Raw genomic sequence first — 14,038 nt, forward strand, 5'->3', positions numbered from 1 at the left:
TGGAGATGTGACAGGCTCCATTTTTCTCTTTGTCTGTGCTGTTTGCTAATCTTGTAGAACCTTGACTGGATCAGGCATGTCTTAAAATAGTCATTATCCTGGTCATTCAGTCTGAAAAGCCTCTCGACGCTGACACGGAAGCAATTTTCCCTCGTGTTTATGCCCCGGCAGCTTGTTAACATTTATAGGGCCCGTATCGTGCAGCCGGAAGGGATGATTGTTAGATCCAATACAATGACTGAGCAGTGTGCTGTAGCCATTTATTTACATTGTGGTTCTGTCAGTAATAAAAAACATCAAGGTTAGGGTTTTGAGAACCTCACAAAGCTCTCTGACTTACGGCGGGGGTGCTCACACTTCTGTGGCATGAGATCTACTTTTTCGTAATGCCATTATAGTAAGATCTACCATGTATTTTAGGTAGTGTTGTCACGATACCAAAATTCAGTAGTCGTTGCTTGTATACCAGTGAAATTTGACAGTTCTCGATACCAAAACTAATACTAATTTGTTAATTAGGTAAACATTGTTTTAAGTTCTGAAGTAATTATTCAGGACAAGGAAACAACAGTAATAAAATAAGAACAAAGAAACAAATTAAGAAAACGGTGCTTACATTTTCTAACAGCAGTATCAATATTTATTCAGTGCACAATCACACTGGCGCGTATCTGCCATTAGTGCTCTTACCGCACACACATTAGCAAGCACAGAGAAAGAAAGCATCTGTCAGTCAGACAGTGTGCGTGGGTGAATTTCTGAAACGTAGGATGGCAAGGGGGTGGGTCCTTAATATTCATGGTGAAAGCGATACCAAATAGAGATTGAGGCAGGAATACCTGTTTGACTGAACAACAGCAGACAGGAAGTGTTAGGGAAATCTGTTGGAAACAATCAATACTTTTGTAATCCGTTTGGTGCTGCTAGTGGTGCAGAAATTACACACTGCAGATTTAAGTCACACTTTCTTAGTCCTGAAAGAAAAATTAGCTGCACTGAGTGTTTTTCACAAACTCCATTTGCAGCACATTTTCAAACAACACCCCTTCCAGACTATCAGCACCAGTGTGCTGGGAACTGATCTCTGATTCTCTTTGAACTTCTGCTAGCTTCAGCGGCAGATCTTCATAATATAAATGTTGACATTTGTCACACAGTTTTTTGTACTCTATGCATTCCCAACTGACCTCTAAGCTTATTAAGCATGGGAGTCAGAAATTGAATTTGCATGCATAAATGCATGTGAGTGAGAGCAAGGGTACCCATCTGAGCAAGGCAGAATAATGCAGATACTACAGTGGTCTTGGACTTCATCCTGTCACCTGAAAATAACGTATTTAAAATAGCCGAAAATACCGTTTGTTACTATATTTGTCAGCAATTATTAAATTGTTCTGCAAAAGACAGTGTCCGATAATATTGGTGTTACCGAGATAAAGTTTGTAGTGTTTGACTGGTCATATGATCTAAAAACGACGGCCACCATGAGGGGGCGACCCACCTTATGTAGAATAAAACAGCTTTTTCTAGGCTAATAATATGACAGTCTTCCTCATGTGAATGAACAACATTTTAAACATATTTGTCAAAAGTACTCTTAATCTCTTAAGGCGGAGGTCTTCAACAGGGGGTCCATGGCAGGAAACAGATCTCAAAATTATTGTACATAAAATCAGTTATTGATTGATCTCAAACTAAATCTTGTGAAAAAATTCAAATATATTAAACCAAAATATAATAAATTAAACCAATGCTGAAGTTCAGCTAAATATTTAATTGTATAAGTATATGACTTGCAGTTTATACAATATATACATTTTAACAAAGTAGCTCAACTGGTAGAGCATGGCCATAACAACGCCAAGGTCATGGGTTCGATTCCCAGGGAACACACAAACTGATCAAATGTATGCCTTGTAATGTGTTGTAAGTCACAGTGTCTGTGAAATGCATAAATGTAATGTAAATGTATATGCATGTTATTATAAGCCATGCTTAAAATGCGCAATGCTCTTTTTTTTTTTTTATTCTATATGTAACGGGGTCCTTGCTCCATCTCTCTTTAAACTATGGGGTCCTTGGCCTGGAAAAGTTGAAGACCCTTGCCTTGTGGTATAATACTTTTTAAATGTGGGAAGAAATGTGAAAGTTTTTCTTCTGCTGCCACAAGTTGCTTGTATTTTCATCTCTCTTTTTGTTTCTCTCTGTGTCTCTTAATGTCCTCTGGGCACCTTGTACAAACCCTCCCTTTCCCCTAACTGTAACAAACAGCTTTTCCCTCTCCACCAGCTAGTGTGATTTAAAGTTTTTTTGTTGGATGCTTTTATGATAACCAGGTTTTAAAATGAACCTTTTGACATCACTCAGTGAATATAGAATCTTTACTGGCCATAAATATTTCTTGCTGACAATGAAACAGTATTTTGCATAGTTTTATTTAAAAAAAAAAAAAAAGGAAAAAAAAAAAGTTATTTCTGTGAGGATTGGATTATTTAACCGTTTTCTTCCTTGCATGTTAGTAACAAACAGCACAGGTTATTGTATCTCTCAGAGCATTACATGGTACAATCTAGCCTCCATCTCTCTGAAATGGCACCAATCACAAAAACATGGACACACTGTGATTTTGTTACTAATATTTTTTTTTTTGCCGACCTAATGCAAGGATTATTCCACGTATGTGTCATCACAAGGAGTTCCTAAATGCTCGCTCGCCTCATTTTACATCAGCAAGATCATTTTTACAATTTGATTTAAGTCATGGTTTGTTGCAGTTCCTGCAGAAGTTGCCAACTGGCGAGTAACTACCGTTAAAATGTTACTTATTCGACAGCCAATTTTACTTGCATTTGGCAAGAAAAGAAAAAAAAGAGTTAAATGAAGACCCTTAGTATAACTGTGAAAAAACTGTGTTGGCTAATGATGCTCTGCAGTGGTTTTAGGAGGATGACAGAGTGTCTCTCTCTCTCTCTCTCTCTCTCTCTCTCTGTGTAGGATTTGTCACTGTGAGGGGGATGACGAGAGTCCACTGATCACACCCTGTCACTGCACCGGGAGTTTGCGGTTTGTCCATCAGTCCTGCCTGCAGCAGTGGATCAAGAGCTCGGACACACGCTGCTGTGAGCTCTGTAAATATAATTTCATCATGGAAACCAAGCTCAAGCCACTCCGCAAGGTAATATTACATACGTGCATGCATACACACTCACAGACCCAGAAATTTCCAGATCCGCCTGCTCATAGTGACATGCACGCCATTCCAAACTTGAAACCAAGGAACAAACGCACTGTATAAAGCCCTCTGCAAAGTATTGTCAAAAAGAATAATTAAAAGTCTACATTCTGTTTGGATGAGCCACGTTAGAAGCCAATGTACCGTAGATGATAAACACACACCTGTGACTGTAAATCAATTGAATTCTGTATAAAGCGCAGCAGTAGGGTTGATCAACAAGTAGTTGATCTTTGAGATGATTGAAAACAAGTTTGTCCATGCAGCCAGCAAGAGGTTTTTATAATGAATTATTCTAATGAATTGTTTTTGAATGACGTGAACACGATAAAAGTCCAGGCAGTTTAGTGTTCTTTCTATATTGTCCACTGCTTCCTCTTTTTAATTAAATTTCTGATGTTGTGTGTTTCAAATGGGGCTTAAAATAGGACATCTCTAGGACACCTGTCCTATGTGTCACCATAGAAATTGTACTCGAGCAGACTGCTTTAGGGAGTGTTATTCCTAGTTGTCTGCAAACTAATCAAGATGAAAGGAGACACAAACCCACGACATTATGGTCAGTATGACAGTTGACAGGCATCTGTTTAATCATAGCAATTAACTGTTACACTCTGCTGGTTTGTTTTCTGTTGTCTTGATTTGTCTTTTGTCACCAACATATTTCTGGTGATTAAGTTATGAATATCTTTGTAAATTAGCACTTACGTTGATGTCAGCATCCTTCCAGAGGAATGGGTGCGGATCAGATCTCAAATAAACTGAGATTTGTATCTGTGCTTTTTTTATTTGCTTTTCAAGAGAAGACTTTTAGCTTTCCTAGTCTTTCATTTAGTTCTCTGTGGGTTTGTGCATCAGATTCAGTGCTGTCGTCTTTTCTCAGAATGTATTATTAGGCCACCATGTGATAAATTGTTCAAAACTAAAATAGCCAATGTGTCATGTCTACAGAAATCCAAAATATGAAACATTTCAGCTGTTCTGTTTGAACTTTTTGAGATTAGGTGTGCCCATTATCAGTATTTCTTCTGTTCCTATAAAAAAAATCTCTCTACCAACTAGCTGCCAGGTATTTTATGAATTATTAGAAAATTTACCGTACCCTTGCAACTGAAAAGCTCAAACTTTATCACATTTCTATTTGAATGATGTAATGGATTAAAACTGTACTTCATTTAAAGTCAACATGAAGTCAGAATTGACTGAATACATACAATACTCATGGTTTTATTGTGTACTATTAATAAGTGCATGTTATTTCAAATAAAAAATTGTCCATAATCTTTTATCAAAATGCAATAACATACTCGACCTCCTAACAACTTTTCGGCTGGCGTGAAGACCTCCTTTTACTTTTCAACCCCTCCCCTTCTACCAAAGGACTACGGGGGTATTTACACTTGGTCTCTTCATGCGTTTTTACTGATCTGATTGTTATCCGATTGAATAAGCACATTCCATTTACACCTGGCCACATCAATGTTTCTCCGCCAAACGGATAAAAAAAAATCCAATCTTAAATTTGTGCGCTATATGCAAATAAGAATTAGTATGCTAATGCCAGGCAGTGAATTTAAAAGATATGATTTATCATTTGATTCCAAGTGACTTTGCCCCGTGCGCAGGTAACTGTGTGTTCATGCACTGTGAATTTTTCCCCACAGGGCTTGTTGTGGTTCAGCCATGGCCATGCTCATCAGCTGCACTTATTTTCAGTGTTTAGTTTCCGTTTCTTCATCAATCTGCATCAAATAAATGAAGAAAAAAGTGATGTCTCTCATACAACATGCATCTGTTTCTTATTTTATAATTTATGGCAGGACATGAGCCCTATGCAAATACTCTGTAACAGCTGTTATGGGCTGAGTATAATTTACATATGTAGCTTGAACAGCCAGATGCATTTACACTTGACCGAGTTTCGAATGCGTCTCGAATCTGTCTTGGAGGGTATTTACACTTGGTGTTTTCATGATCAGATAGCAATCTGATCAGCAAAAACGCATGAAGTAACCAAGTGTGAATACCCTCCAAGACTAATTCGAAACGCATTCCATTCACCCCCTACATTCTGGTATGTAAAACAACAACAACAAAAAACTATTACCGTAGATTTTTGTTCCAAAAAGCAACTATCAGTGCAGATAAATTGGTAAAACTCATATATCAATCGACCTCCAATGACCATCTACTACCATAAATCATTGCGATTGATATCTGCCTACTCTCTCAAACAACTTGTACAGGTATATCTTTATATGTTTGAATATTTTGCAGTAAACTTCAAACATAGTGAATTTCCCACTTAAATCAATGACTTATAGTCAATAGTTTTGTGTTGTACTGTCATTTCTGATTACGTAGTTTGCAATGCTTCATGGGAATGGGCAGTCATTGTTGTGCTCTATTATTGTGCAAAGTTGTTGTGTTGTATGGCAAACATAAATCGCCGACTGGTAGGCTTATGAACTATATTATTTGGCAGAAGAATAGTTTTTTAATTAATAGATACATAAATGTAACTAATTATAGAATATTGTTATCTAATCAAGTAACAACAGCCTCTTGACACAATTCAGGCAGTTAACAAAGGACAAAAGTCCTGCCCTCCTTGTTTTCTCGTTGAAAAATGGGTTGCAAATGGCATTTTATGTTGACTTTTAAAAAATATTGCTTTTACCAATAAAGTATTATTCTAGTTAAAGCAGTAGTGAATGCTGAGCTGAAACCTGGGTCATAGTTGGACATGGAGACCGGCACTGAATTGCTAAAGGGAGAGCCTGGTGATCACTCTCACTAAGTTGCATGAAATATTTATTGGGCAGAAAGGCCAGGTTTTGTTTGTACTAGACTCTGAAGTGTATAGAGTGCTATATTGATTACAGTCATCAAAGTCCTTATTTTATAACAGCAAGAAAAGATGTGTTGGAAATATTTTTTTTTTTACAATATAATTGTCTTTTTATCATTTCTCTCTTTCTCTCTCTCTCTCACACACACACATGCACATGCACATCTCTTTATGTGCAGTGGGAGAAGCTTCAGATGACAGCCAGCGAGAGGAGGAAGATCATGTTCTCGGTCACGTTCCACGTCATCGCCATCACCTGTGTCGTCTGGTCGCTCTACGTCCTCATTGACCGCACAGCGGAGGAGATCAAACAAGGTTAGTTCCACCCACCTATCTCCTCAGCCAATCCAGAACTACCTTTGCTCTCCCACTTCTTCATCCAGCATTGTCTACCTGCATTCCTATTTCCTCATCCCCCGTTTACCGTAAAACACTCACTAGATTATTTCCACTGGATTATTCTGTTGTTGGAGCAATTGAATCCCTCTGACTGCTGTTTGTTTTTGTCAAGCACATCATAATGTCTTCATGTCCTCTACCAAGATGATTTATCCTTTCTTTCAAATGTAGAGCACCATTTAAAAGTCTGAGTCCACATGTGAAAATGTTTTGCACATCGAAGTGTATTATCAGTATAACACTCATGTAAATTTTTCACTTAATTTCCAATTATCTTATTATTTGGTAGGACCTGCTTTTGCTTTAATGATGGCATGCACTGAAGCTGGCGTGGACCTCACAAGTTTGTGCAAAACCTGATGGTCCATGTCATTGCAGCATGATTTGAGAAAAATTCCAACGGAAGCAAGGAAATCTAACCTTTTGTACAAAGGTGTTGACGTGGTCAATGTCACAGTTTCATTATTTGATTAGTGACCTAGAAATAGTGCAGGATCTTAAATATTTGTTGTTCATTTTATGTCATCATATTTCTTTTACATTTTTTCAAATTCATTAAAATTTCAGTTTATTTCCAGGTTTCAATTTTTAAATTAGAAACTCAGATTTTGAATGTGGACTCAGGTTTTTGAATAGCATGTTGGTGTCTCATTTTAGAAAACCCTTTTGGACAAGTTGGTATGCTCATGGTAGAGGTGATTTCCAGTTTACCTCTCAAGCTCCATTTAATCGATACCATTAGAGCGAGCTGTGTAGCACAGGGACCGGTTGGGTTCTCCGTTGAGAATATCTAAGACAGCAGTGGATTTGATTTCTGTAACAGATTTGTACAGTGTGTGCTCCATCCCTTTTACTGCACTCCAAGATCAGTGTCCACATTCTTTTGAAGTTATATCGCTGACTGTGACCCTTATGCTGATTGGTCTCTGGCAGTAGCACTTTACTGATTTGCTCCTACCATTAATTACCCATTCACATGCACTTCATTGTCCAAGAACTGTAAGGAGATCTTTGATCACTGTTACCATGGTTACACCATTAACTTTTTCATCTTGCATAGTAAAGGCTTGAGTGGAGTCAGAGACCTATTAGACCGCAGTGCATGCACCCATATACTCAATACCCATTGTTCTGTTGAGAATGTTTCCACCTTTCTTAGCTGTGTCCATTTCTCATCTCTTGTATCATGCTGCAATGTGTATTCAGGATACATTTGCCTTGCAAAAGAGTCAGAGGTCCCAGTAGCTTTCTTTTGTTTTAGGTTCAATACAAGTTAAGTGCTACCCACAGCATCTATGGCATAATGTTGATTACTAAAGAACATAATTTAAGGAATTCATCTTTTAGTAAAAAAAAAAAAAAAAAGCAAAAATGAAGGTTACAGTAAGGTTTTTACAATGGAAGTACATAGGGGCCAGCCAGTAAAGCACAAACAGTTTTTAAAATGTAGCCACAAGACAAAGTTTGTAGGTGTTGGCATGAGACTAGTGTGATAATTCACCAAAAACGTTATGCTGCGTTCACAGTGTGTCACCGTTATTGTATTTAAATAGTGTTGTCATGGTACCAAAATGTCAGTAGTCGGTACTGATACCAGTAAAATGTCATGATTCTCAATACTAATTTCAGTACCACAGCATAAATATGCTAATATAACAATGTGCTATTGAACACACCCGTTTAGCCTATTTAAAATGTACATTTCAATGTAAATAATAAATTAAAAGGAATGCATGTTTTCAAGTGTTTTTCAATCAAGGATGCATTGTCTTAAGTGTTTTTAAGTAACACCCTACTGAAATCTGTTTTCTTTACCAAATCTTGTTTTCATTTTTGTTATCATAATTTTTCCGGATCTCCATGTTTTAGAGTTTAATTTCATCATCAAAATTGTGTCTGATCAATTGATTCTTAATGTTTAACAAGTGAAAATAGAACTTTTCAACATATCATCACACTTTACTGCTAAACTTTTGTTCAACAGCAGTCTTACTTGTGATATATTGCTTAATTATTATTATTATTATTATTATTATTATTATTATTATTATCATTACAGTGAATATTACATTTTACCATACAGTTGTAATATATTTGTCACAATTTCTTAAATTTCAGGGCTCTAGCTTATATTTTGAAACCTGCTTTTATCATCACGTGTATTTTTTGCCGGAAGCTTCACTTTCCAGATAAACAGTTTGCGACACGGAGATTTAAGTCGCATCTGAAATCTCATCTCTTTACACTGGCCTTTGAGTCTGACAAATGAAATGTAGGACATAGTTTTGAGGTGTTTGTATTTTGTGTTTTAGATTACTGGTGTATGTGGTAATTTTTTACTGTGAAGCACTTTGGTCAACTCTCTTGTTTTAAATGCTATATAAATAAAGTTGAGTTGAGAGATTAAAGTGCAAATGCTGTGATTTAATTATATAAATATATAGTTTACGTGCTGCGTGGTTCACAGTAGATTAGTGCTCTGTCATCTGATACAACGTGTCGTGAATGATTCTCAGTATGTATGAGCGGTCGGACTTATGCATTCATTCAAAGTACGCAGCTCTTCCATGCTAAGATTGTAGCCTTTAGCGGTTTAATAAATCACACTAGGACAATTTTAATTTTATTGTCCATTTCAGTGTAAGGAGTAACCGAGCACTTGCTCAAAATGAACATTTTAAAGCAGTCGTGTGTCAGTTGGTCAGCTGGTATCGGATTGAGTTGGTGCTCGGTACTACCAGTACTGCAGAAACACTGGTATCGTTACATCTTTTTTATTTTAGTGTCGACTTGGTACCAAAGTACCGGTGCTTTTGACAACACTATATTTAAGAGTTGGCAACTTTGAGATTCTCGGAATTTATTAGTTTCTATGGCAACACTCATGATGCCAAAACAGCTTTGTTGTTGAAAACAGCAAAATAAGTATCACTACATTAAATCACTTCATTCTCAGTGTGATAATGCACAGTGAATATAGGACATTTTAAATGAAAATGAGCATACAGTCCATGTACATGGTCATTGTGTTTAACAGTTTTGCGATAAATCGTTGAAATTTTTAAAGCGGTCATGAAATGCTATTTTTAAAGTTTTATCATCTTCCCTGAGGTCCACTGATAATGTTAGTAAAGTTTTTTTTTGCATTAAAACATAATTTAATAATAAATGATCATTTTGCGCACTGTCTCTGGCCCTCTGTCTGAAATGTCAGAACACCCCTCGAATACAGCCATATTCGAGGGGTACGTCAGAAGAAAATGAAGAAGCACCAAAACATTATAAAACTAAATGTCAGGGTTTACACACAATGCACATCTAACACATTGCATCTGAATATATTAAACTGTTCATCTCAAGCACAACTTTAACACTCACACCTTGTCTACACCGGACACGAGAGTCGCGTTGCATCAAAAGCAATATAACCTATTACATCAATGATGCTGTCTACCATGGAAACGTCCATTGTGGCACGTTGCGTTGCGCCAACAGTAAACAGATGTCCCATTCCATTTTGCGCTACACGTGCTGGCGCTACTATTGCCAACAACACAAATAAATGGTTTAGAAAGTTTGTGTTGACACACCCGGTGTAGACAGCCTCAAGCCATTGCATCGCATCACGCCAACGGACGCGCCCGGTGTAAACAGGGTGTCAGCACATCAGTCATTATGACATATGAAATATTCATGAATGAAAATGTGTACTCACGTCTTTTGTGATTGTGTCCAGGTGTTTTTAATTGCCCCATCCTTCAATAACAGTTCCGTTGCAAAGCTTGAATCATACCAACAACTAAAAATAACGCAGATGGGCATCCATGATGCGTTTGTACTCAGCTGAATGACAGAGAGCTTCTCCACTTAAGAGTTATAACTCGACACCGTGTCTTTTAAAAGTGGCCCGAGATAAGGGGGCCTGGGTAGCTCAGCGAGTATTGATGCTGACTACCACCCCTGGAGTCACAAGTTGGAATCCAGGGTGTGCTGAGTGACTCCAGCCAGGTCTCCTAAGCAACCAAATTGGCCCAGTTGCTAGGAAGGGTGGAGTCACATGGGGTAACCTCCTCATGGTCACTATAATGTGTGGTTCTCGCTCTCGGTGGGGCATGTGGGGAGTTGTGTGTGGATGCCGCGGAGAATAGCGTGGGCCTCCAGGAAACGATGGCAAAATAAAATCAAACATAAAAATTTGTTCACTACCTTTTAACTGTTGAGGTCGCTGCCATATTGATTCATTTTAGATGACGTCAACTGTCAAGTTGGAACTTTAACAGAATTCAGAGTTTACAACTTTTAATTATGAGTTTTGCGAAGACGTAAATTATTTTTACAAGTCCGAATGACGTGAAAGCACCATCATCCAATCTTTCAACTTCGTTGTTATGATGACATAAAGCTGGTCAGCTGTTAACTTGTGCACAAAATAATGATATCAGAAAGTAATGTGATGTCTGTAATCTATAAAACACTGTTTACATGGAGCAAACTCAACCCACAGGAATTACATCAGTAACACATAACTAGACATTCAACCACCTAGAAAAGTAGTCCCACCTCAAAGTGGAGGATTTGAACAATTTTACAGCTGAAATTATGGACAATAATTTTCATATACTGTAAGTGCTGTAGCAAAAATATGAGCTTAACATTTAGGCTTTAAAAGCCTCCGGTATGCTGGCCCCATTGACTTCTATTGTAAATGTTTCTGTAACTGCAGTTTTGGTTTAAAAAAAATAAATAAAAATACTGAAAAACAAGTCATTTATTTTCAGTGGTACTAAACATCATGCCACAAATGCTGTCAATAGAGTTTAATTCGTACTGAACCTGGAACATCCCTTTAAGACATGACACCCCCAACCCCTGTCAGTGCTTCACCTTTTGCCAATAGTACAATAGTAACAAACTCTTTTTAACCATGCAGCCGGGAGAATACCAGGTAAACGCTTTTACATTTACAATTCTATCCTCTTAATGTACAGTAGTTATTTTTTTGAGGGTTCAAATGGCTGGACTCCCCCCTCCACCCTCCCCTTCTACAGACTCTACATAAACCATCACTAGCATATGAAAAGCCAGTCACAGCCTGAATAAAGGCTTTACAGCCAGAACCCACTCCAAATGCAATTTGTGCGGCTGCCCCACACTGTCAGTTGTGAATAGGCTGGACAAAGTCAATTTCAGGCTTGATGACCACTTATCACAGTCTGACCACTTTTTTTTTTTCTTCAGTCTATTTATGGGTATAAAAGATGCATGGAACAAAGAACAGACTGTTCCGTTTCAATGGACTGTGGCATGTTTTTCGAATTCCAAACTGGCCTAAGTCAAACTATTCTGATAGAGTTCAGGCAAATTTCTAGTTATCAGCATAATGCATGGGAGGGTCCAATCAGGGCTGTACTTTGTCTGTAATCAGGGCAGATTGCAAATGCATTGATTTTGATAACACCAATACCACCTGTAACCTCCTTGGCATACAGAAATCACAAAGGACTGTCCAGTATCTGCAGCACCAGGGCCATGACCACTAGGGGTGGGTAAAAATATTGATTTCCCGATGCATTGCAATCTTCATTTGATCGATCTCGATTCTTAAATCCCAAGAACGATCTTTTACTCTGTGTAACGCTCTTCTACAGTGAGAGGATTCACTCGCATTTGCAGCCAAATTTTGCACTATGCGACTAAATCAGTGGTTCCCAACCCTGTTCCTGGAGACATCCCAACACTGCACATTTTGTATATCACCTCTTTTCTTAAACACCCAATTCAGGTCTTGGAGTCTCCACTAACAAGCTGATAAGTTGAATCAGGTGTGTTTGATTAGGGAGATATCCAAAATGTGGAATGTTGGGGAGCCTCCAGGTACAGGATTAGGAACCACTGGACTAAATGATATGTATTTGGCAACTGACTGGTAAATGTTTACATTTCTCTCACCAGTAATTGTGTAGTATATTCATAAATTATTCAGCAGTGAGATCCTTTCACTGCGTGATGAGAGTACAAGTTGTTCCGTGTATGTCCAAAGATGAGATCCATGCAACCCATTTATCATTGAATATTGTCTCTCTTAATACCCTTTCTGTTCTTTACAGTCAGTTGTTGATCAAAAACAAAAAAAACAAAAAATATTTAATTCTAATCATGCATGGCACAAATGAGAACCATTTGAGTCTCTCTCGTTAACATGCGCTCATTTACAGACACTCTTTACAGAAATGCCAATGCATGTGTTCAACAAATCAATGTAAATACTTGTAAATTGATACAAATTATGCAATTAAACAATAAACATGTAACAAAAAATTATATATGCAATATAATATCATATTTATTGATTGAATACATGGATTTGTTCATTTTTTAAAAGCCAAAATGTGACCAAAATGATGAACAACTAATAAAATATATTTTGATTGATTGATTGATAACTTTATGAAATATAATTAGTAAAATTACTAACTTCGGAATGTACCTAGTTAGAAGGTCCCCTGTATAATTTACAGCATTCGCTGTGAGAATTTCTTTCATATGTAAGTAAAAGGGACATTATAACTGAAATATACCCATATGAATCTGAATAGAAAGCTTGTGAATTGGAATCGAATCGGGAAATCTGCATTAATACCCAACCCTATAACTACCATAGACATTGATAGTGTTCATATTCAGATGAATATTCGGTTTATTGGCCAATCAGTGCAGGTTTTTAAGTGCCAGATTCTTGGACATTTTAATTTGGTCCCAGCAATATTGAATATTCAAGTACATCTTTATGTAGCACTTACCTCATTCTCTGCCCTCTGTTAATTATGTCAGGTGGACTAAAGCTGCATCCTGGCTTGACATACGGAGTGTCCGAATGCAGTACAGTATTCCTTGATCTAGGCCCTGTGTTTGAGCAGACCATAGCATTTAGAGACTTGGCACATGGCAATTTACACACACTTGACATTTAAAAATGCTCTATACCAGACAGGCAAGAAAATGTAAATAACTCAGAGGTTGGCTGGTTGTATTTCCAGTGAAAAATGAGCACAGAGATATGTTCTGTGCCAGTAAAATTCTCTGGAATTTCCTGTGGAATTCCTTTGCTGCTGTTATCACATGTCTCACTCTGAAATTGGCATTTGACAATGTTTACTTCTGAGCTAAGTAATGAGTAATTATTTGGGTAAAATGGTCAAGGGTGAAAAAGCTGTTTTTACGTTCCAAAGCATAGCCCCTTGTCCATTTCTGCCCCATTAGTTTGTGCTTCTTTTGACCCATTCTACCTGAAACGTAGATGGAGATATCAGGACTCTTATCCAGCAGCCTGTATTTGCATCCCAGTGCTATAATTGTTCCTGTGTTTGTTCATTGTTGTGCTTGACATATATTTTAGATGTTATGTTGTATTCCAGAATCACTTCATAGGCGAATAATGTAATATTGCTTTAACCTCCTGAGGCCAGAGCATGACTGCTGTGTGCATTTTCCATTTTCTTTTTTGATTTGTAACATGTAGCACCTAATAAACGAACAAAAAAATGTTTTTTTAATTC

The 14,038-nt window shown here is 37.4% G+C and overlaps 1 protein-coding gene across 1 annotated transcript in view; it reads left to right on the forward strand.

The window, feature by feature from the left end:
* LOC127412109 (E3 ubiquitin-protein ligase MARCHF8-like) overlaps positions 1-14,038 on the forward strand; it is a 139,041-nt gene that overhangs the window by 121,758 nt on the left and 3,245 nt on the right. Inside the window, exons 6-7 of the mRNA XM_051648192.1 lie at positions 2,995-3,175; positions 6,263-6,398. Coding sequence (XP_051504152.1) covers positions 2,995-3,175; positions 6,263-6,398 — 317 coding nt within the window. The remainder of the gene's footprint in view (positions 1-2,994; positions 3,176-6,262; positions 6,399-14,038) is intronic.

Source organism: Myxocyprinus asiaticus, chromosome 21, assembly GCF_019703515.2.
Source record: "Myxocyprinus asiaticus isolate MX2 ecotype Aquarium Trade chromosome 21, UBuf_Myxa_2, whole genome shotgun sequence".
NCBI lineage: Eukaryota > Metazoa > Chordata > Actinopteri > Cypriniformes > Catostomidae > Myxocyprinus > Myxocyprinus asiaticus.